The 24,095-nt window shown below is 44.9% G+C and overlaps 1 protein-coding gene across 8 annotated transcripts in view; it reads left to right on the top strand.

Annotated features, from left to right (window-relative positions):
* CASZ1 (castor zinc finger 1) overlaps positions 1 to 23,831 on the top strand; it is a 204,191-nt gene extending 180,360 nt beyond the window's left edge. For 6 of the 8 annotated variants that reach the window (XM_069241212.1, XM_069241210.1, XM_069241211.1 and 3 more), the window contains 4 exons: positions 3,502 to 3,650; positions 4,442 to 4,679; positions 7,379 to 7,663; positions 18,262 to 23,831. In XM_069241212.1, coding sequence (XP_069097313.1) covers positions 3,502 to 3,650; positions 4,442 to 4,679; positions 7,379 to 7,663; positions 18,262 to 19,394 — 1,805 coding nt within the window. In that variant the 3' untranslated portion in view covers positions 19,395 to 23,831. The remainder of the gene's footprint in view (positions 1 to 3,501; positions 3,651 to 4,441; positions 4,680 to 7,378; positions 7,664 to 18,261) is intronic. The other 2 variants (XM_069241215.1, XM_069241213.1) reach the window with 1 other exon arrangement.
* Positions 23,832 to 24,095: the final 264 nt, after the last annotated feature.

Here is a 24,095-nt window from a genome sequence, read left to right as displayed (position 1 = left end):
ATATGTTCATACAGCACAAAGAACGCCCTAAATGTGGCAGACCATCACCAACTGCCTGGACCGAGGCTCCACCTCGCCCTCTGCTCGATCAGGGTCAGATTATGTTGTCATTTTATGCCCTGGTGCTGCAGCGCCGGAGACCCCCGTGTTCCACCCTGGGACCGTCGGTGACCCACTTCTGCCTTCACGTGAGCTGGTGATAGCCCAGCAAATCTTGAGAGACAGATCTCAAGTCGAAAATATCAACTGCAAAAGACCGGAAAGAAGTGAAAAGCTCCACTGGGCTCAGGATTCATAAACTATTCATACCCATTAATAAGCTGCCAGCGGTGGCCCTGGCAACAGGCGTCAACAGACACGGCTCCTCTTTCTGCGCAGCAGTCACATTGCTGCTATTCCCTCAACCTTTGGTGCGTCAGGTGAAAGGACAAAGAGACCTGTTAGTTTACACATCACCACGGCAACAGGCGAAGAGTCACTTTCAAAATCAAGAGCTCCCCAGACCTTGTCAAGCGAATCGCAGGTGATCCTGCGCTCCAGCAAAAGGACATTCTGTGTCCCTGCATACTGATCCTAGGAGATTCTAGGCGCCCTTAAACTTCTCCAGGGAAATCATTAGCTAACTCGCACTGATCATAAAATATGCTGCATTCACTCAAACAGTACACCATGGTCTACGAATGAATAATATTTATCCAGCATTGTTTATAATCCATACAAGATATAGATCATGGAATTAATGCATTTATCGTTTTACAAAACGAGGGCACACCCTTACAGAGTAACACTGAGCATATGTTAAAAAATGTAAAATTATCACAACCCATTGTTAGTGAGTACATTTTAGGACGACGGCAATGTGTAGCACTGCAAGATAAATCGGAGCAAATGCAGTGCATAATGTGTACCTGTTGTTTCTGGTGCGGAGCACCGGCACTTATTTTTGAGGGCTGCGCTTATTCTTCTGCCTCCAGCATTTGCTGCGAGAAAAAGTCCAATTTGGGAAAGACGGAGGAAGAGAAAAATGAAAAAGCGCCACAAAAGGAGAAAGTAGAACTCTGCTAGAGTGAGCTGAAGGGGCAGGGGGTGGCTGCAAATGGATTGACAGGCCCGAGATGGCTGCAGGATTACGCTGCCTCAGTATTTCGTGTTCCAACATTTAAGTGCAGCAGCCGCGTGTTTAAGAGGAGGGCTTTGGGCACCGGCACGTTTTTACTTACAAATTAAGCACTGAGCAAATGGGCTTGCAGTAAAACCCACAAGTGAACAGGGCAAGTATAAACACCTGGGAGGGGTCTGGACTACCTCTTAACCAGAATATCTTGCATCCTGCCCTCCATTAAACTAATTCTGCACAAACGGCAAATAACCCCACAATCCAATGCTCTTCCCCAGACAGGAGATTCTGTGCTCCTTTGTAGAGACCACTAGTCCTTTAAACTCCTCCACTTGCTCCAGAGAGCATTTTATGTCACTTCTAACAGACACGAGCTCCTTTGTGCGCCCTCCACCCCCAACAAGAGAGATTATTTTCTCGCTTAAATTAATTCTGGTTTATTCTACACCTCTCCCTGACGAATCCATAATATCCATCCCTCCTAAAGGTGATACTGTACTCAAACTAATGCCATATGATCCAGTGGTCTCTTATATCAAAGCCACGACACCCAGAGAGCCTGGGCTCACTCAGGCTCTGATTCCTGGAGATGAAAATCTCACTTTAACTGAGGCCAGGAGAGCAGAGCATCTGCAAGCTGACTGCTAGAGATCATACATCACTCAAACCGATCTCAGCTCTGCATAAACTCGATCCCATGAGAGCATGAGTTGCCATGAAATCACTCCAGCAAGATACTCCACTGCTTCAGAATTACCCAGATCACAAAATCTCACAAAGTGAGCCCACAAAACAACCACACCCTGAAATTGAACCCAACATCATCTGCCCTTGTTCAATGGGAACTCAGAGGACCCCGAACCCCCTTAAGCTGGTACTAGAATAGCCTGTGCTGCTTCACACTGATCCTAAGCTCCAAAGCTTCATCAGTCTGGTTATAAGTATCCACAGTGTGAGACCAGACAGATAGCTGAGCTACCAAAAAACACTGAAGTGTTAATCACAGGAGATTGTGTTGCCCAGAATTTTGCTTCCTCTACTTAGCTGCTCTTACCTGGGTGATGGTGATGCCAAATACATAACACAAGTAGGGAAATGTGCAAGGACCCAAATTCATAACATCACTTTTCAATTTTGAGTGCAGTTCCAAACAGATAGTACAAAAAGAGAAAGCATAAACCAAAGCATAAGGGCCAATAATGATGGATCATCATAAGTGCCGGGATAAGGATACAGTACAGATCATTCCCCGCTGTAGTGGGAGTGACATAGAGATGACCATGAGTGTTATCTACTTAGTATACCCTATGAGTTGAGGAAGGGTGCACTTCACAAGGACAAATCTATTGCTTGAAAGCAAGGCTTTCCATTCTATTATTTTCTGTTTGTCCTCTAGTGAGTCCTTTCTATAAAGCGGATGGTCAATGAGGGAAACGCCCACAACATGGTGAGAGAAGGGGACTACGGTGATGTTATAAGTAGTGGTATACAAAGTTGAAAAGCTTTTTTTCATGCAACCTTTACAAAGTTGTTTGGAAAAATTGCAACTTAAAGTGGAATATTCGACCTTTTCCAAAATTTGCCTGAAAGTGTAAACTTCTGTGTCAACATATGTCACAAAAGTTAACCTTGAAAAGAAAGATACATTATCCATTTGCCACTGTGTACAGAAAAACCCCCCGCAAAAGATAAACTTGCATAGGAAAATTCTGCATATCTCTTTCTTCATGGATGGATCTAATAAGAGTGAAAATTATCTTGCGATCTGTGAAAGTTATCTCTCATTGCACAAGTACATTTTACACAGCTGAAGAGAAAGGTAAAGTAGGATACCTTTCAAACTTAAATTGCAAAAAACAAAAACTTCCCAAAATGTCTTGTAGTGAAAAAACTGCACGTTCCTAAGTATAAGGGCTCCATCTGTCCTGGATTTCCTGAGGGATAGGAATCTTTGGGCTTTAATAAACCGCTAGCACACCAGAGGGACCCTCAGCAAAGAAATTAGGGATTTGCATTAACACCTTAAAGTCACATAAAAAGTACTCCCCTCAAGAGCCAGTAGTGCAGATCTAGCACTCTTTGTTAGCCAGCTGGTTAGCTAGTATCCTTGATCATCCTGGAGACTTCCAGTAGCAAGACCGTAACTATCACACACTAACCTTTAAAACATTCCGACTGCTGATGGAGTCATGAACCTTCTCCCGTCAATCAAATGACCCTGTACAATTCTGACTGTAAATTATGTACTGTTGTGGTTTCTTTCCTTCAAAATCTAATATAATTTGCAGAGCTGGTTGTGGGGTGACTGATGGTTTACTGAAAGCTATTCCTAGTGCATCAAACCCATAGTCAAAAGAAACTTACATTTCCATTGTTTGTTACAGGTTGTAAATACAACCAGGTGAACAGCCACTTCCACTGTATTCGTGACAGCTGCCAGTTTTCGTTCCTTCTCAAGCATCAGATGACCTCGCATGCCCGTAAACACATGAGGAGGATGCTGGGGAAAAACTTCGACCGCGTGCCTGGACAGGTACGAATTTGCTACAGTGCAATTACAGCACAATACCACATAGCTTTTAAGTATACCAACTTCAGATTAAATTACTTAACATGTTTGAAAATGCAGTTTGGGCATAAGCAGGAAAGGCCCCTCTGCTTAAAAGTAATTCTTCGATTACTGCTATGAAGCCGACAGTGTCCCTTCCCATCCATCCTAGCACGGTTCCCTTAGGATCATACAAACCAACCTTCACTTTGTTTGTCCAACTATTAGCAGACTTTCTGAACACAATAAATACTGCTGCACAACTTTATATCCCAAGTCACAACATTGTCTGATGCCGTTGAACTACCTTCAGATGTGACCTATTCATAAACTGTCTCTTCCAAAGGGAAGCAATTAAATGTAGCAGCTTCATAACCTCTATAACTCACCAAGGAATTATTCCCCAGGCCCAAAGAGATACGTAGGAGTCATGTTAGGCTGTCACTAGAATGCCTTATGTTAGATTTTTAGACCTCACATTAGACATAGTTTCCTGCATAGTACACACTGTACCATGCTCTGCATACTTTATTAAAAGCTCTGTTTTACTTATACACTGGAGGCTGGAAACTTACCAGAGCACAGATGGGGATGAGAAGCAATACCACCGGCATTACAACGAGGCTGCTCTGAAGTACATAGGAGGCTGATGGCAATGTGAATGACCAGGAGAGGGGTTAAGCGGACTCACCACTGTGGAAAAAGGCAGGCCTTGAGTATAATTGGAGATGGGTTTCACATTCTAAGTTATCTCATGAACTCACATTTCTTTGCAGGTTCTTCCACACACAGCTCGAAGTGACAATCTGTCACATTTTAGCAGCATGGTGTCCAGCCCTGCATCATCAGGTACCCCGGCTTCCTTCCAGACATCCCAAAACACTAACGACACAGAAACAGATGAATATATGGACTACACTGGAGCTGGAAGCCCAGGAGGACTATCCTCGGAGTCCTCCAACATGGACAGAAGCTGCTCCAGTACTCCAGTGGGCAACGAGAGTACATCAGGAGGTAAGAACTTTTCTGAACCACACAGGTCTGCCAAATTCAGAGCTTAAGACATCCTTTCATATTGGTCAAACGAAGAAATTCCACTCCCCTACTCTGGAGCAAAAATTATACCTTTCAACTTCAATGCAGATGGGGAGCTCACAGTAGGGACTTTGCGATTTTAGAGTGTGAACACTAACCCTAAATCCTCTTAAATCAGATTGAAGGCATAACACCTCTCTTAAGTGACAAGTAGGTATATTTAATAGTAAAGTCAGTTCAAAGCAGCAAACAAAACAGAACAAAAGTGTAAAAAAAAGGCAAGTTATGTAGAAAGAAGTTAATATAGCCAAAACATACGTAAAGTGAAACCGCCGTTGGATCAATTAATGTCTTACTATTCCGACACTAGTATATTTTCATGTGACGAAGAAATGATGGCATGTGTGACTAGATGTAGCACGTAAAAAATAGGAGCATAGGACCCTTCTAAGTTTTGAGCTGGCCTTGACAAATGCATAAGGTGGATAGCTCGAGAGAGACTGCTCTCCTCCCCCAATGATTTCTACTTTCACAGTGAGATGTAGAAGACATTTGAGGTCTGAATTCTAGCACACCAAATCGAGCAGAATGCTTCCATGGAAAGCGTTTCACTGTCACGCTAACTTTAGTTAGGCCGGTGCTGAAATTATGAAATTGCCATAAAAACTATTTGCGCCCATTTTGTCCCTTGTCTCATTATGAGTTGGTCACAAATAGGAAGTGCTGTTCTTTTTTGTGGTGGTCGTTACCACCCCGAAAATGTACACTGCTATCATGCAGATTCTGGGCTGGGATGCATACCTTTACTTGCTTGGTGACGCGGTCTGTGTGACCGTAGAGTCCAGTCATTCTACCGAATTGACAGCTGAATTGACTCCAGCAGGAGGAGAAACGTTTGCATTTGTATTTCTTGTTTGTACTGAGGCTTTTCTGGAGGATGTGATGTACACAGTATCAAGCGAGTACATCAAGGCAAGTACAGAGTTGCCGGTTAGACATTGAATTTTCCATGATACGAGTTCCAGTTCTGAGGAGACAACCCCCGAGAAAAGCACGTTAGTCAGCTAAACAAAAATAATTTGAACAAAGTCTAGAATATCTAAACAAAAATGAGAAATGTGTACTTGTTTCAGGAATCAGCTTCCGAGGGTAAAGGAGGTATGCTTAACCCATTTAACTAAGGGTGGGACAGACGAACCTTACAAGTACAATAAAATAAGGTTTCAGGACTTGCTAAAAATCTTAAAGGGTATGTGCAGCCCCTAGCTAGTTTGTGGAGAGCATTCCTGGCAAATAAAAGTTCAGAAGCAGATAGAAATCCACAGCCTTCAGAGTTCACGTGAATCCGAGTAAGGCAGCATTACCCAATAACTGTCACAAATTCTTCGGAAGGCAGTTCAGAAATATATCTGCCGTCCTTCTGTATAATCTCTATAGGCACGGGAGTACCAAGACCGTCTCCCAAAACAAAAGCAGTACTCGTGTTCCCCAGCTCAAGGTGGTTAATCTTAATATTTAAGCCCTACTTTTGTTACAAAAACCCTTCATTCCAAAACAGCAATCTAGACCTTCAAAGGCTGATTTTGCTTACCAGTGTCAAGAAGTGGTTGATGCTCCAAGTGCAAGTACTCCCTGAACCCTTTTGAGTGATTGGAGTTGAAAACGTTTTAAGTAAGTTTGGCAGATTTGCCCTGCTCTTGTCACTTAAGGGACAGCCAAGGTTTTTTGTTGTTGTTGGAAGCAACCGATATAAGGGATAAGACTGAGATGTGTCTGTTCTCATCAGTAGAAATACAGCACAAGTCCTTTAGGAACGCTGGTCTGTGACTGGGTTTCATAAAACTACTATAATTCAAGAAAATACCCAATTAACACAAGATTCGTAAACCAAGCTGAACTACCATTATCACCGAGCCCTCATGTCTTCACCCAGCGTTCTGACTTCGCTGATCCATGTTCCACAATTCACAATGTGTTATTGGCTGACCTTGCCATTCTGTGTTGCCCACAGTGATTTTTATAAAAGTGTGCAAAACTTCTTGGCCTCCTCTTGTTCTGATCTCGAGTTATCTAATCTCCACACAGGTTCTTTCTTAAGTAGCCTAAACTCAGTGCTAGGGCTTACGTTTTATAGTGAGAGACCTGTACTGAAAACCAGATTTTCCCTAAATAAATATCCTCTACGCAAGCAACTCTGCCCGTGATCCACAAGCCCCTCTTTTAAGTGTAATGTACTGAGGGACGTGAGTGGCACAATATACCATAAGCTTTGTTAACAAAGGTCCTGTACTCCTTGATCTGCCACATTGTGGCAATTTCCCATTTGTTCTGATCCCGCAGCCTACCCATAGGATCCAAACTTGCTTGCCTAGAGCTCATAGTATTTCATGTGATCCCATTTAAAGCGTGTTCAGCCCATATTTTACACATTGTTCTTGAGCTCTGAGGTTGATTTATGCCGCCACACCATAACTTATGGTGCTGCCACATCTTACCTGGTTCTTCTTCCCCGCGGCCTGCATGTTTTCTTAGCTCCTGCAAGTCTGCTATCTCCTCATTTCTTCTGTTACTGCCTTTTCCATTCCATCTGATTTGCTTTTGCAGTTTGGGTTTCTCATTTCGGTTCTCTTTCTTTTTTCTGTTTTCTTTTGTTTCTGCTTTTTTCCCACACTTTCCAGGCTGCCTGGTCTCTACTGCTGCTGCTGTCACCGATGACGCCACCACCACCCACAATGCGCCTCCACCGCTGCCTCCATCTTTTCCACAAACTCTGCTCAGGTCTCCACTGTCTTCCCTTCCCTACCTGCTCACGCCCACCTGCCTGTCGTACTCTCTGTTCAGTGCCACTTTGGGAGGCGGCAGGGGGCTCGTCATCCCGAACAACGGCACTCCAGCTTTCACGCAGGTCCTAACCACCTCAACTCCAGCCAAAAGTGATGTCCCTCTAGTGCAGGACGCAGCAGGTACTTCATTTTATGCTTTGAGCAGCACATCTGCCACACACATTTGGTCCTCAGCCTGCACGGTTTAGAGTAATATGTCCTTCACTTCTAAGCACTGTACTAACAGCACTAATTCTCAACTCAGTAGTACTCAGTTTATCATCTACAGAAGGATACAGATTTGAGTTGGGCACGTTGGGAGTTGAAAGCTTTTGACTGCTAGTTGTACCTAGGTTGCTGTCTGTAATGGGCATGTACATCACGGAGCTTTCTCTTCGGCTTAGATGGACCAGGCAGGAAGAAAAGCCCAGAAGGAAAAACTAAGTCATTGAGAGGCGGCATTAACCATGACTGACCCACTGATGTTCCTATACTAATCACATAAATACAGTCTGTATGTGATGCTCCCATTTTGATAACATACTTATGATACTTGTGGCATGGGTAACAAATAAGGTCTCCCCTTATGATGCTTCTGCATTGATAGAATGAGTAGGCACTCTTCTGTCCAGTGGTCCTCTTCCTCTATGCTTGTGGGATATCCTACCCAGGAGCAGTTCAGCCCGGAATAATTTGAATTGCATAAAATATATCCTTGGCGATTCTACTGCACCCGCGCGCTGTCAGATGCTCGCTTTGCTCCTTGCTCCGTCATGAGGCTCAGCATTCTGCATAAAGCTCGAGAGCACCTGGATGCAGCATATTTTGTATGCACTTTTGTTCCTGACAGATTTATCTTCTCTAAACTGGTTTACTCTACCATTGTATGCCACAGATAATTCACTATCCTACCACTTAAACCCCAGAAGATATCTCTTGCCAGTCTGAATTTAGTGCTTTATATATGGTCACCTCATTTGAATACTTGCTATAGTGCCAATTCCCTTATGTATAGAACTATAAAAAACTGTTTACCCCAGCTGCAAAAGCTCACATTTTGCAAGAGTTTTCAAAGTCTGTGTGATTTGGTGTTTCTGCACAGACTGTTTGGTGAAGGGCTTGTTGTGTCTGTGAGCTAACCATGAATGTGGTGATCCCCTGGGATTCAGCCTAAACCTGGGAATTATCCCAGAAATGCCGTCAAGGTCTTACAATAAGGTCATAGCTGAGGTGACTGTATGGTGTCAAATGAAGCATTGCATCTGATAAAGACCTCTAGCTACAGATTCCTTACCTTACAATTATCGCAAGGCGACAGACTGGACCTGGAAATGTTTTGTATGCAGTACCGCTGTGTGCCGTCAATGACAGAATTGACGTGTGCAGGCCTTATATAGGCACCATACCAGCGTGCTGATGTCAGTTCTCTTCTTTCCACACCAGTTAGCACAGATTCAGAGAGAGCTACCCTCAGTCGTCTTTTGATTGTCTTTTTTTTTTTTTTTTTTTACTTTTTGCCAACTTTTTTTTTTTTAGATTTGTCTCCTGTGGTGCCAGGGATGTCCATTGGAAAGGCTGAATTAAAGCTGTGCGGAGCCTGTAACCGACCAATGTCAGACCCGCACCTCATCTGTCTCTGCTGCCTCCAACACAAGCACGAAACAAAGACCTGCATTGTTTCTTGCGCCATACACCCCAAGGCCTTGAGGGCGCAATCCCTCAAGCTCCTTGCAGCTTGATATGCTACACCGCAATTTTCTCAATCTTGGTCGAAAGGAGGGTCCCAGAATCAGACATGGACCCATCGATCTTCATCAAAGACATCTCATTCAGGTAAATACCACAAGTAAAAGCAGAGCAAGAAGTTGAAAAGGGCTTCGCCCTCGCCTTATCTCTCGAAGTCATCTGATGAGACAAGGGATCGTTGACACTCGAGGCCTTCCTCCGGGGTTAAGCCTGCAACTGGGTGGTCTCCGCACCTCCCCGGAATTTATGATGCCATACACCTCATATTTGGGCAGCCCACCCCCATTGGAGCGCCTTCGGGCCCAGTGGTTCAGGAGGAGCACCTATTGGTCTTCCACCAGCAGGCATGCCCGAAGTTCCAGTCAGGCCCCTCGGATCCACAAATGGGCGGACTGGCACCGGTCGAGCCACCTCGGCCTTTCCGGGCACTGGTACCTGTCCCATTCTTATCTGTACTCCAAACACTGAGCCGGATGGGTGTCATCTGATGCCAACTCCGATGCCGACTGGAGCCATCTTACCTAGGTTGGAGCCTGAGACCTATTCTTATGGGCTAGGACTCTGAGAAGACTGAGAGGGGTCATTGGACCCATATAAATGCCAGTCCCTAGAGCCCAATGAGGACACCTGGTGTGAGGATTTGGTGGATGCCAGTGGACTGGACACCTCCCAAGATACTGGCTTGGTCTCCCCTTCTACCGTGGCTAAGGAGGATGGAGCCTTATTTGTTATGGTGATGAGGAGGACGACCAAGTCCTGGACCTTCAGCTAACCTCCCTGGTTGTCAAGACAAACGTCTTGATGGTGGTGCTTTAACCGGGTGTCACTCCCTCTGAACTGCTTCCCCCATTTAACAAAGCCCTCATGAACCTCCTACTCTGGCCTGGTCCAAGCCCTGCACAGGGGCTTCTGTAAATAGGACAATTGCCCACTGCCATCTCTCCCGCCCCAGGGAACCCTAATTTCGTCACACAGCACCCCACACCGGAGAGCTTGGTGGTCCAAGCTGCCACTTCCATAGTAAATCCTGGTGCATTCCTTCCTCCTCCATCGGATAGGGAATCCAAAAGGATGCACATTTTGGGGAAGAAAATGTTTTTCTTCTGCCAGCCTGACACTGCGGTCAGTGAATACTGTGGTGACTTTTGGGCCATAACTTCCGTTCCCTGTAGGATTCGGTTGCACAGGTGTTACCTGTGGTCCCGGATGAAGCCCGGGTCATACTCTTCCAAGCCATTGCTGACGGGAGAGACGCAGGTAAGTTGACAATTCCATGTAGGCTGGATACGAACAACCAGCTAAGGTGAGCGGTTTCTTCTCTGTGGCTTTACGGCACGATGAATGGCTGAGGACATCTGGCTTTTCGGGCGATGTCCAGGCTTCGCTCATGGACATGCCCTTTGATCGCTTCCATCTCTTCCGAGACAAGGCAGGCCCATCGTTGGAGCACTTCAAGGATAGCAGACCTATGGCCAGGTTCTTGGGTCTTTTCATAGCACCTCCCCTGCCCGAGTCTGCCTTTTACTCCCTATGTGGTCTCGGAAGGGGTTTCCAGCCGCGTCTGTACCCTCCCAGCCACCACCACATGCAAGCTTCCAAGCCCGTATGTGACCAAAGATGCAGTACCCACAGACCCTATGGGTCAGGCAGCCAGCCTACAAGTTTTCTTGTAGCCACCGTCTCCAAACCTCTTTAGTTTGCCCTTCGACCATCATGGGCACCAAGTGGGAGCAGGTTATGCCATCACCTCCACACCTGGAGGTCGATAACATCTGACTGTTGGCTTCTCTAGATTGCCTGAAGGGGCTACTCCCTCCCTTTAATGACCAGATCTCAGAGAGCAGTGCAAAAGATATGCAGTGGTGGTTGACAAATTGTGAGTAGCCCCGCAGCAGACCCCTCTCCCTTCCCCAAACAGATCTGACAGTGATGACAGGTGCCTCACTCCTGGGCTGGGGCAGCCACCTGGGAGAGGTGGAGATCAGAGGCCTCTGATCCATGGCAGAATCCAGACTCCACATTAAGCTGCTGGAGCTCTGAGCGATGAGTCTGGCATTAAAAGCCTATCTAGCCTCCATCAAATGAAGACTAGTGCAGGTGTTAATGGACAACACCACTGCCATGTGGGACTGCAACAAACAGGGTGAGGTTGGGGACCCTTTGTCAAGAGGCCTTGCACCTCTGGACATAGGTGGAACATCAGAGCATATCCCTAGTTGTTCAACACCTGGCAGGCTCTCTGAATGCCAGGACAGAGGAACTTTATCTGAAGACGCTTAGCGGATTACGAATGGTGTGTCCATCCGTAGGTAGTGCAATGTCTCTTTCAGCAGTGGGGAGAGGAGCCTTGGTTAGATCTGTTAACCACCGCCAAGAACGCAAAATGTCAGCAGTTTTGCACTTAGAAGTTTCCAGGGAGCTCTCACCTGAAGACTATTTTAGTCTCAAGTGGCGCTCGGGCCTCCTATACGCCTTTCCACCAATACCACTCCTGCCCAGAGTTCTCAAGATCAGAAACGACTGGGCCCAAGTCATCCTTTGTGGCTCCAGACCGGGCTTGGAAAGTTTGGTATCCTAAGCTGTTGAGCATGGCTGTCAGCCCTCTGATCAGGCTGCCTCTTCGGGAGGATCTTCTGTTACAGCAGAAGGGGAGGGTTTTCTACCTTGACAATGTCCATGGCTTTGCCTTTATGCGTGGAGATTGAGTGTTGACAGTTGACAAATTCCGAACTTCCATCCCAATTCTGCAATGCTATCTTGGCAGCTCAGCATCCCTCCACCAAGGCAGTACATGCCAGATGCTGGAATAAATTTGTGGTATGGTGTGCTAAGAAAAGGTTTGATCCCTTATCTGCTCCCTTTTCCAAGGTTCTTTTGTTTGTCTTTACCCTTGCCCAGCAGGGCTCTGTATTGGGCACTTTGAAGGGTTATTTATCTGCCATCTCTGCTTTTCTGCGGTTGCCAGATCAGCAGTCTCCCTTCAAGTCCTCTATTGTAATTGGGTTCCTTAAGGGTCTGCAGCCAGGTTTTCGACAGCTCCCTTTGTAATATCTCAGTGAGACTAAAACTTATTTCTTATCTTTATATTGTGCACTCCCTTTGAGCTTCTTCATTCTTGTCCTCCTAGGCTCCACCCCATCAAGACAGCCTTTCACGTGGCAATTACATCTGCCCGGAGTGTCGCAGAGCTACAGGCACTGTCATCTCAGCCTCCTTACATATCGCTTTTCCCAACAAACTTGTCCTTCAGACTCGAGCATCCCTCTTGCCAAAGGTAGTCACCCTGTTCCACGTAGGCCAGTCTGTCCCTTTTTCTACCTTTTACGCTCCACCTCCACCCTCTAATGAAGAGGAGAGACTCCAACAGCGGGGTCCCAAAAAGAGTGTTGTTGTTCCACCTTGACTGCACAAAACAGTTTTGGATAGATGACCAACTCTTCATACAGTGTGTTGGGTCCCAGAAAGGGAAGGCCTTGCAGAAACAGACCATCTCCCAATGGATCATGCTCTACATTGAAATCTGCTATGCACTGGCCAAGAAGCAACCCCCAGTGGGTTTGCATGTTCATTCCACCAGAGTAAAGGCTGTGGCCACTGCGTTAGCACACTGAGTTCTGGTCATCTTCCAGGCAGAAACATGGGCCACTCTGCACACATTCACTAAGCACTACTGAGTGGACAGTCAGGTCTGTCATAGCAGGCATTTTGCCTATTCCGTCCTGCAGGACATTTTTGTGTGAAACAGTTTCGCAGACCAACCACTGGGGAGGTATTGCTATGGTATAGATTCTAAGGTAAGGCATCTGCTGCTAGAAGTTTGATGAACAAGTTACTTACCTTAGATAGAATCCCTACCAGATCAGGTGTTACCAAAGATAAGTAACTTGTTCTTAAACTGTTCAGACCACTTAAACTAGGTCACCTCGCACTAACATAAAGCCAACCAGGCCTCTCCAACAGATGTCATGAAAAGCTATATTCAAGACTAGACATTGCTGCCACCTGTACCCAAGCTTTCAGTATCACACACTTTTACTAGTTCAGTGGGTTGTGAACTAAAAGGAATTAGTGTCAAAACCCCTTTTTCAATTGAGAAAGTATTTTCCAAAACATGAAAGTAGTTTTATAAATGCTAAAATGTATTTTGCGGTTGCAAACCTTGGGGTTTTGCAAATCTCAGGCTTTGTACATCCAAAATATTTTAGCACATCAAGCCATTTGTTTCTAAAAACAATGTAGGTGGCTCTCTAAGCAAAGGCTTTTTTATCTAATGAGGACAATTGTGTCCCTTCTGAAGATGGGACTTTACATACAAGACTGATACTTGCATCATAACCTGGTAAATTCAGCAGCCCCTCTATAATAATCTTATCTCAAGATGCACCATATATAACCTGACATTTCACTGATAAGAGGAATATTTTCAGCTCGGTATTGTCTTTCCCTAAGAGTGCCTCATGCCCTGGATTAAACAGAAAGTGCCAAAGTGAAAGTTTATGAGCCATGGTCTGGGGAGGAACGATCCCTGCAGAACATCATACTACAATGGAAGGCAGTTTATCTCCCACCCTGGAAGCTACATTCTGCTACTGCTGATAGGAAAATCTGCTATTTGATGGAATATACCAGTTCCCTGTCAAGTATGAACACACAGGGGGCATGGAGTTCTCTAAAATACACAGACTGATAGTTGAACTTCAACTGTGGACATTGGACTAGGGCATCACCATTTTAACACTATGGGGGTTATTACAACTTTGGAGGAGGTGTTAATCCGTCCCAAAAGTGACGGTAAAGTGACGGATATACCACCAGCTGTATTACGAGTCCATTATATCCTATGGAACTCATAATACGGCTGGTGGTATATCCGTCACTTTACTGTCACTTTTGGGACGGATTAACACCTCCTCCAAAGTTGTAATAACCCACTTAGTCTCTCGTAATGCCAGACTTTCTGGTTCTCTAATTTCAAAATTGCTTTAAAGGTATTTAGAGGAGATAAGTGGGTTGAAGGATAATTTTGACACTGAAGTGGGCAAATACATTTTGGTTTTTAAACATCCTGTTGCTTTTGTGGGCAACTTTGCTTGGTCCTAAAGAGGACCGGGCAACCACACCAGGCAGGATTTGCACTCTAAACTCGACCAATAAACTTAAACATGAAAAGAAATTGCAGACCTAGCCCATCCTATTGATTTTATTGTTATTTTATGTTCATTTTTACAGGTGCTTATAGAGCTGTTTCACCAAAGTATGTCCTTTCCCTCAACAATGCACTAAAATGGCATAAGCTCAAGACACATATGATTAAAAAAATATAGTTAAAAAGAACTGCAATTCTAACGTCAACACAGGGCAAAATAATTGGGCAAGTCAGAGTAGAGAAGGTTGTCTTTGAAGATAGTATGGGGTGAGGATGGAGTGGGTTCTAGAATAGAGGCACACAAAGAGAAAGTGGAAAGATGATGAAGTACCTGCATGGGAAGGATCCTCTTCTAGAATTTGAAAGGTGGATCTCAGATGCTAGACCAAGGATATGAAGCCAAGCAAGATGAGGTCAGTGCAAGGCTATTTAAAAGAAAAGACAGTACAGTGTGACAGAATATGGTGACCGAATGAGAGCCCACTAAGGGAATTACAGTGTGGGGTGATGTTGGTGCTGCTAATGAACTGTGAAGGGTAAAAGCATGAAAACAGTGACACTGATCTGCAGACAGGATAGGAGTATGCTGTAAGACAAGGGTGAAGAGAGACGGAGTGGTCAGGGCACTTTAGTTTAAGCATAAGAAAAGCATAGCACACTGTAATTTTCACAAATATGTTAGCTCTATAATCTACCTGTTGTCTGTACTTGACACTTGTAAAGTGCTCTGAAACCCTTTCGGTTAATGTTCATGCTATATAAAACTTGATAAATAAATAAATAAATATGTGACTTAAAAAGTGAGAAGGCGATGGATCATGTGGACATTCTAGGGCTAAAACGATCAAAGGTGGCGTGGCATCCGAGTTGACAGCCAGTCAACAGGCAGAAGTAGACAGTGGTAAAGAGGTTGGACAGCAAGAGGGAATAGATAAACCTGTATAGGCGTGAAGATTGCAGGGTGGAAAAAAACATCCTCAGCTTGGTTGGAGTGAAACTGTAAAGAGTGAGCAGACATCTGAAGAATTATTTAGTTCAGAAAAGAATGATAAAAAAGAGACACGTGAATTTTCGGCAAGTGTAATCTAGGTTCTACTAAGATAAAACGGTGGGGAACACTTAGGAAATCAAGAGAAGTGCAAGAAAAGGACAAGATTGATATGGCCTCAAAACTGTGTGAGTGCTCAGAATTGATAGGATCAAGAGAGAGCAGAACCTTAAATTCCTCCTGAGGCGAGATTAGTGAAAAGCATTGAATGGCTCACTATGTTGAAAGCAATCCATTGATCAATAAGAATAAAGTTGAACAAGAGTTTAGAGTGAAAAGTAGATGCAAGATGATTAAATACAAATGGAAGATACATTTTAGTTTAACGAGAGGGACAGGTGTCATATCAAAGGGAGGGCAACTGGAATCAAGGTGAACAAGTTAATGAAGTAGCTGGAAGACGAACGGGAGAAGAGAAAGTGAAAGTTCAAAGTAACTTTTCTTTTTTTTAAGAACCGGGCAATTATAATTTACTGAACTGCTGAGTAAAGGAGCAGATGTGCTCAAAGAGTGCACACAGAAGTAAATCAATAAAGGTGCATAGGGCAGATTGTTTATGTGAGTCAAGAAGAGGGCTTGGGGCACAATAAGGTTGGCTATTTTTTAGAAGAAAGGAGGATTATCTGATACAGATTGTAGGAAAAGAAGAAAGTAAGTGGCCATCTACATCAGAGACAGTAGAAGAAGCTGACAAAAGAAAGCAAGGTATGAAGTACGTTAAGGCGAAGTAGTAAGAAATGTTTATCACAGAGAGAAAAGGTGGCCACAAGCAGTTTAAGAACATTGATAAAATGTTAAAGAGGTGCCAGCGGTGGAGGCAGAGTGGTGATAATCTGCAGATGGTTCAGCTGCTTTGCAGTTTGAAGGACAAAATCATGCCAGGGTTTGAGAACACACAGTGATGACGTAGAGTGGGACTTCTTCCAAGACCTTTCTGGCAGTTATTAGCACTTAAGGAACAGAGATAAAGTGGGTTTCTGGCTTCAGTAGGAAGCTGTTGAAAACCCCTTTAATGGCTTCCTCTATCTATACCCCGCAACTTTGAGGCCTCTCTGGAATGTAAATGCGCCAAAATATTATTTTATCATAAAAGCAGTTAAAAGCTATGCCTTACAGAGATATGGATAGTGGCAGCCAAGTGTTCTTCTGGACCTTGTCGAGTAAGTGAGCTGAGCAGTCCCTGTGCTCAGTGGAACCTCGTACTTTGTTCTGTAGGGATTAAGATGTTTGTGAAACACACTCAACATTCCTATTAAAGGTGTCTTGGATTTCCACATCAACCAAGCCATTTATTTACCAAAGGCTTCTTTTCAAATTCTTCTTATGCTTATAAAACGCATTAGGAAGGTTGGCATGTTCTACCTGGAGTGCACAGGCCCCTTGCTGTCCATGAATACAAGTTTTTTTTTTTACCTGTCAGCTGATCAACACAGGAAAAGAGGCCGCTATAGGAGACTGAGAGGTATTCTGCAGGAGTCTCTTGAAAGAATCCTGCTTATGAATCCACTGCCAAGACAATGTCCCTGGCTGTTCTAGGACACCTTACTCTGGATCTAATATGCAAGGCAGACACTCCATATTCCTAGACTGTCTCTCTGGGAGCACTTAGTCTACAGTAGGGCCAAGCAATTCTGGGGAATGGTTTTAGAACCGCCAAAGGTTCTGGTAGACACTACCGCTATCGCCACCTGTCAGTGCACGGGAATCCTTCCATAGGTGCAGTGGGAGAGGATACATGGCCAGAGAAGTATGTATGATTTACTCACCATGTGATTGTAATACTAGTCTGACACCTCCCCTCTCTGCGAGTGAACCGTCTGCCCCCTTGCTCTGCATGTATCCCAGTTGGGCAACAGTGGTAAAAGGAACTGCCTGGTGGAAGTCAAGTCAACGTGTTGAGGAGCAAGCTAATTTTATTTCAGGAATGGAAATTACTGGGTTACTTTCCTCTGCTTGGTTGAGCGTTGCACAAGTAGAAGGAAAATGGGGTTGTTAAACTAGGGACACATGATTCCAACACTATCCCAAAAGACAGCAGTCTCCCCAACATTGTTTTCACCCCGAAAACATGATGTATTATGATTTCACACAAGTATGATCCATCGAGTAATATGAGTATAGTACTCAAAACGGCTCTCACACTGATGACATTACTATAGAATTTCTTACCAAATGATCATGTGACAAAGATAAACATGAGTATGACACCCCAATCAATATTTTCACGCTGACAATATAGGGCCCCAGGACTCACCCGGTGGTTTATTGTACTAACAGGAGTCATTACTTACAATAAAGGCCTGAATACTGTCCTTAATCCTCTGAAAATCGGACATGATCTCAGATACTCAGAGAAGTGCATTTGGCACATGATGTTTGCAGGGTGCCCTCTCCGATGTAAAGCTACCATACTTTCAAAGCTGTGTACGGGCATACCTCTGCAGTACTTTCACTTTTTCAGTAAAAGCATTGCACAATAATCCTCATTTGCACCTTGTCTCGTCTCTCCTTGGCAGACTGCATTTTCAGTTGAGGTTTGGGTGTATGATTTTTCTCACCCATCCTCTCTCCTGTTTGGCTTTTTTGTTCATTTCTTTGCCTTGTAGGTGAAGGGTGGATGGCAGCTTGAGGGCTTCGTTTTGCTGACATTAGCAGATGCTTGCAGTTGAAGATGGGTGCTTGTGCATGTATCTTGATCGTATTACACACTTAGTTGTCTTGTAAGCAGTACTAAAATTGTGATATGTTTTCAAACTTTTGTTGATGATGTAATCAGTTTGGAACTTAATCTCTTCACAGGAAACACCATCACCATGCCCACTGCCTCGGGCGCAAAGAAGCGATTCTGGATCATCGAGGACATGTCACCATTCGGGAAGCGCCGAAAGACTGCCTCCTCCCGCAAAATGCTTGATGAAGGCATGATGTTGGAAGGTTTCCGGCGCTACGACCTGTATGAGGATTGCAAGGATTCTGGCTGTCAGTTCTCTCTTAAAGTTACGCACTACCATTGTACTCGTGAAAACTGTGGCTACAAGTTCTGCGGCCGAACACACATGTACAAGCATGCCCAGCACCATGACCGTGTGGATAACCTAGTCCTGGATGACTTCAAGCGCTTCAAGTCATCACTGCGCTGCAATTTCACAGAGTGCCAGTTTTCTGGCAACAGCACACATTTCCACTGCCTGCGTTGTGGTTTCCGTTGTACAGACAGCACCAAGGTGACAGCACATCGCAAGCACCATGGCAAGCAGGACATCATCATGGCTGCCGGCTTCTGCCAGTTCAGTTCCAGTGTGGACTGTGATGTGGCCGACTGCAAGTACAAGCTCAAGTGCTCACACTTCCACTGCACCTACCCCTGCTGCAAGCACACTGTGGTGGGAATGTCCCAGATGGACTCTCACAAGCGCAAACATGAGAAGCAGGAGCGAGGTGAACTCCCGGCCATCTCCCCAGGGCCTGAGGGTTTGTCACAGACAGACATGGACTACACTCAGGGCCACCAGAATGTCAATCTGGACAGCTCATTGAACCTGAGCACCGACACCAGCAGCGCCCTCTTCTTCCTGCAGAACGCAGCTGGGGTGGGGCTCAATGACTCACTAGACCTCAGCAAGAAGCCTCCGGAGCTTGCCAGTGTGGCACCCTCCAGAGAGGAGACCATGGATGCTGTGGCACCTGCTTCTCAAAATGTGGATGATGACCTTTCTCAGGAGGAAGAGGAGGAGGACATGAACGAGGAGTTGGAAGAGGAAGATGACGACGATGATGAGGACGAAGAGGAAGAAGACCTCAACACTGACTCTGAGGACTCGCTCCCTGAGCCAGAAGGCTTGGCAATGCAGGGAGGCCTGGAGAGTGCTACCAGGGCCCTGAGTCCTTCCAATAGTCCAAGGAATCCCCTTCACCTCGCCGCCACTCCATAACTTCAAACACAAGATTTTTTTTTAATTAAGAAGTGGACGCTCCCTGTCTATGGCACGTACACAATCCAGAGACGTTCCTGTGTGAGCAGAGGTTGGGGTACGAAAAGAGAAGAAAACCGAGCGAAAAATTTGCTAAATAGACTGCGGACGAGAGCTGTTTACAGACTGGGATTTACCTTTTATTATGCAGACAAACCAGAGAACGCTCTGAAGCTCTCGTCCACAGACTGCAGCATTAGCCTATTGGTTGCTAGCTCAGCTTCTCCAGTTGTGTGTGCGTAAGCGATTGTGTGTGGGTGTGTTTGAGAGCATGCTTGATTCTTCACTTTTTTAAACTTATTTCTGGGTTTGGGAGGGGCTTTTTTCGCTTTGGAGGTTTTTTCAATGACTGAGGCTTAAAAAGCCCAGATTCAACAGAGGGGGTGATGGATTTTAGAAGTTGTGGTAACACTGATTGCCCCATGGGAACAGGAAAGCGTCCATAAAGTAGTATGTTACCCTCAAGCATTAAATAAAGGGAGTAGAGAGAGAGAAGAGTATGTATTGTCACGTCTTAGAGACAGGCAGCCCCCTCACCTCATCTCCCCGCTCACCTGTTCTTCCAGACCCCTCCTCACAAGGCTCTGTTTTTTGGAGCTTGAGATTATTTTTTATGTATCTATTAAGTATCTATAGATATAGATCACTGTAGAAAGCTTTCCTCTCTCTCTGATCCTCCGTTATTTATTTATTTTTGTATTGATCTGTCTGGAGTCTGCATAGGGATGTTCTCAGGTCAGAGGGCATGGTCTGTCCCTGAGGATGAAGAAGGGGGACATACCCAGGGCCCGCTGCTCAGTCCTGCTGTGAGCCATAGCAGCTACTATTGGTGCTCTGGAGTCAGAGGCCATGTGCAGAGGTGGGGTGAGGACTCTTTCCTTCCAAGACCTCCATACTCCACGATTCAGGAAGTGGAACGGGAGGGATCCGATCCATCTCAGGGCATTTGTAGATATCAACAGGTCAGCACTCACCACTGATGTGAGGTTCCACAACCTGCTGAGCCAGAGGGTAAAGGCCCTTTAGCCAGTTTTACTCCAACACTTAGCACTTACCATGAGGATACACTCGTGCCACACCTCTCAAAGTTGAGGACATGGTGACGGGGTAACTCTGCTGACACTCATTAAGAAAGGGGGCACAGATGAGCACACAGCACCCAACATGAGAAAGAGCTCTTAACATGTGGGAATCCCACTAGATCACTGGATATAGCACCCAACACGAGGGAGTGCAACCAGTCACTCCTAGAGCACTAGAAACGAGGAAACCTACCAGTTTAACCTCAAAATTACTCACTTTGTCATGCCACTCCAGCTAGTGCTTAACATGAAGGAATGTTTTCTCCTGATCAGCCTTTTTTAGTATGACCTACAACATCTTGCCCAAACTGAGGAAGGGACATGCGCAACTTAAAGGGGAACACCTGGAGCATTCCCACCCAACGTCAGCCCATTCGAGTGCCATGTGAGGTCCACTATCGAGGTTCACTGATCACCAACCCACAAGTAGGTTTGGGGGTTCTTCAGCTGTTGTTCAGCACAAGGTAATCCGTGTAGGTGATTTACAGCAGCTTGCACCCTTACTGATGCACCTGTGCCTGGCACTAATGTCAGATCTACATACTGGCCAGGATTGAATAAGGAACAGCGTGTTATAATGGTGCCCTGCACAGAAACCATTGCACAGTGAACATATTCCAGTCAGGAAGGCAGACACACCTTAAACACTGGCAGATGGCTACTACACAAAAATGTGACAATGTCACATACACGCACACACACCTTACAACATGAACCAGCGAAGAACACCTGTTCACATAGGATAAACAAAAAAACACCTGCGCGGTAGAGATTAAAAAAAAATAAAAAAAATTGCTTGGTTGGGATAAAAAACAAACTTGCTCAGTTGAGATTTGGCTAAAATGCAATATGAGGTGTACGGTTCCCTGGGGAATGTTCAGAGAGCTTTGGAGCACAGACACTGGATTTGGTCGCTTCGCAGATTATTTATTTTCTATTTATTAATTTGTTCAAAACAGAATTAATTTTAATAACCATAAGATTTGAATGTGCAGTGTCTGTGCTCTGCGTCTCCCCCTGAAAAAAAACACTAACTCTCACTCCACAACGGCTCGTAAATAGTTTGAAATGTGTTTAAATAATGTTAAAAAGGTTAAAAAGCTGTACAGTATTTTTTTCTGTAAAAGTTTATATAGAACAAAAGTCTGGTTTACAGAGCCTCCTGCTGCGTGGCCCCGGGGCTCTCTCGGGCGTAAAACAGCGTACATCGGCGCTCTAGGACCGCCCAAGTGAGGATGAGTTGGGTTGTATGTAAAGTGTGCAATGCAAGCTCTTTTTTTAATCCTACTCTAGGTTTTAGTTTTTGATTTTTCGGGGAGCCTCGTCTTCGGACTGCCCTCACATTTTAGCACTGACGGGGGCAGTCTGACTCCTACTTTCAACTTGAATTTTGTAGAAAAAAACATAAATGTTCGGACATGAATAAGCAGTCACTAATGATTACCTTGTCAGATTATTTGTAGAAGTTTGTAGTTAATTTAATTTTGGGGTCTCAATCAGTTGTGTGCGTTTTTCTTAGTTCCGTTTTGCTTCATATTTTCACTGACGGCTGACTGCCTCTCACCTCACCCATCACTTTAAAGGCCTGCTCCCACTGCAGTCATCTGGAAGGCTGGGGTCCTCTGTATATTTTCGGAGCAGCGAAGTGGGTGCTAGCTAAATCTATGCTTGTGTGGTTGAATGGTTCACTTTGGCGTTAGAACAGTGGACTGGGAATGCCGAGCACCGACAGACTGGAGGACTTCGGTCGTGATGGGAAAACTGGTGAAGGCACAAAGGACTTATGTTCAAAAGTTGAGGGGCCCTAGGCACACCGGTGTGTGACTGCTGGCAGAACCTAGTTATGTGGAGGCATTGATTTGTGAGTCCTGGCAAGGCCTAAATGGCTTTGGATGGAGTCTGCTGGTGCAGACAGCGCATGATGATGTGTGTCTGGCCTTGGACAGTAATGTGTGGCAGGAATGTGGGACTGCTTAGGCCACCCAAGTCTGCACATGACCTCGAAGATATGTGGGATCACACTCCAAAGTCACCCATTTTTCCTTAAATTCTCACAGTATGAAGGGAACGACTTAGATGGTTGATGCCCAACCTTCAGTCTTTTGTTGGCGCTGATGCTGTTCATAGCTTCTGCACCCCGTTCTGCTAATCTCTGAATGACAACCTCATCACTACACTCTATCCCAGCCACATTACTTCACTCTATTCTCCCAAATTCACTCAGTCACTTCCTTGCAGAAGGTTTTCCTACCAACTTAATCTTTCACCAGTCCAAGTCTCCAGCAGATCACTACCTGACAAAGACCAACATTCTATCTGGGTGACCTCAGGATCACAAGATCAAATTATCTTGACCTCTCTCACTTTCCTGTGTATCACTGCTTGATAGCCCTGGACCTTGGAAGAACTTTTCTAATATACCCCTTTTGTTCTCCAGGGATATTAATATATGGCCGTTGTCTCATCTCGCCAGGGTAATGTGCCCACTTCTCAAACGAAAGGCAAGCAGTGCCAAATCCTATTCCATTTTTTAAATCTTTACTTATCTCTACCTTTGTCCTTTCCCACCGTACTCCACTGCAGGCCCCATTTACTCTTTCCCAATACTGCTAGCCCATTCATGAGAGTATACCCCCATCATCTAATTTAGCTGCTAAGACCCCACCAGCAAATTTCTTTCTCCTACAGCATAAATTGTTCTAAGCATGAGAAAAGGGCCTGAGACCTGTGATCATTCCCCGTTATGCTCAGTTTAAAAAAAAAAAAAAAGAGCACCAGAGAAGAGTTAAGGTGGAAGTCCTCTAACCCTGTCCCTGTCCTACCCTACAATCAAACGGACTGTCTTATTATTGGGGTAGCAGAAGTCCCAACGAGGCAGGAGACCATGAAATGTAGCAAACAAAATGAAGATGGAAGCACTCCCTCTCCTGGGAATATTGCACAGAAGGATTAAAAGCCATCCCCCGTGGGCTCACTGTCAGATGGAATGTCTCTTTTTTCTGTGGAAACCAGGTTTGACTAAACCACCCTATCTGAACGCCCATAGCTGTGCGCACATGATGTGTGTTTGTGTGTACATTTATGGGTATTCATAGAGTTAAAAGGAATCCAGGCATGTAAACAGGGAAATTAAAGGCGTGGGCCACATACTTGAATTGGGCACCTGCATTACTGAGAACAGAATAATTTTCCACTTGAATTTAGAGCGGTTAGAAATTTAATATATGTGTTTTATTTATTTGATTTTTTTGCATGACTGATGCAAGGTTTGACATTTTCACTCAATAAAAACTGGAAAAAAATTCTGTCTCCCAAATACTTGTTTTCCATCTTTTTGGATTGTGACATTTAGCCTAGCAGCTCAATTCGGGATTACAGACCCGCTACAGCAGTATTACCACAGACCATTCTTTCCCAAACCATTGCCTCTAAAAGGGGGAATGCTTCAGACTGGAAGGAGAAAATGGGCAACTCAGTGAAACAAGAATACAAATTCCATTTTAGGTACTTCCCTAGAGAGAAAAGGCTTGCAACACATCCCTTACTTTCATTAGTTCCTTGGCCTGCCTTTCTAAATTCC

The sequence above is a fragment of the Pleurodeles waltl genome, chromosome 6 (genome assembly GCF_031143425.1).
Source record: "Pleurodeles waltl isolate 20211129_DDA chromosome 6, aPleWal1.hap1.20221129, whole genome shotgun sequence".
NCBI lineage: Eukaryota > Metazoa > Chordata > Amphibia > Caudata > Salamandridae > Pleurodeles > Pleurodeles waltl.
Note: the sequence above shows the minus strand (reverse complement) of the source record. Positions and strands in the feature narration are given on the sequence as shown.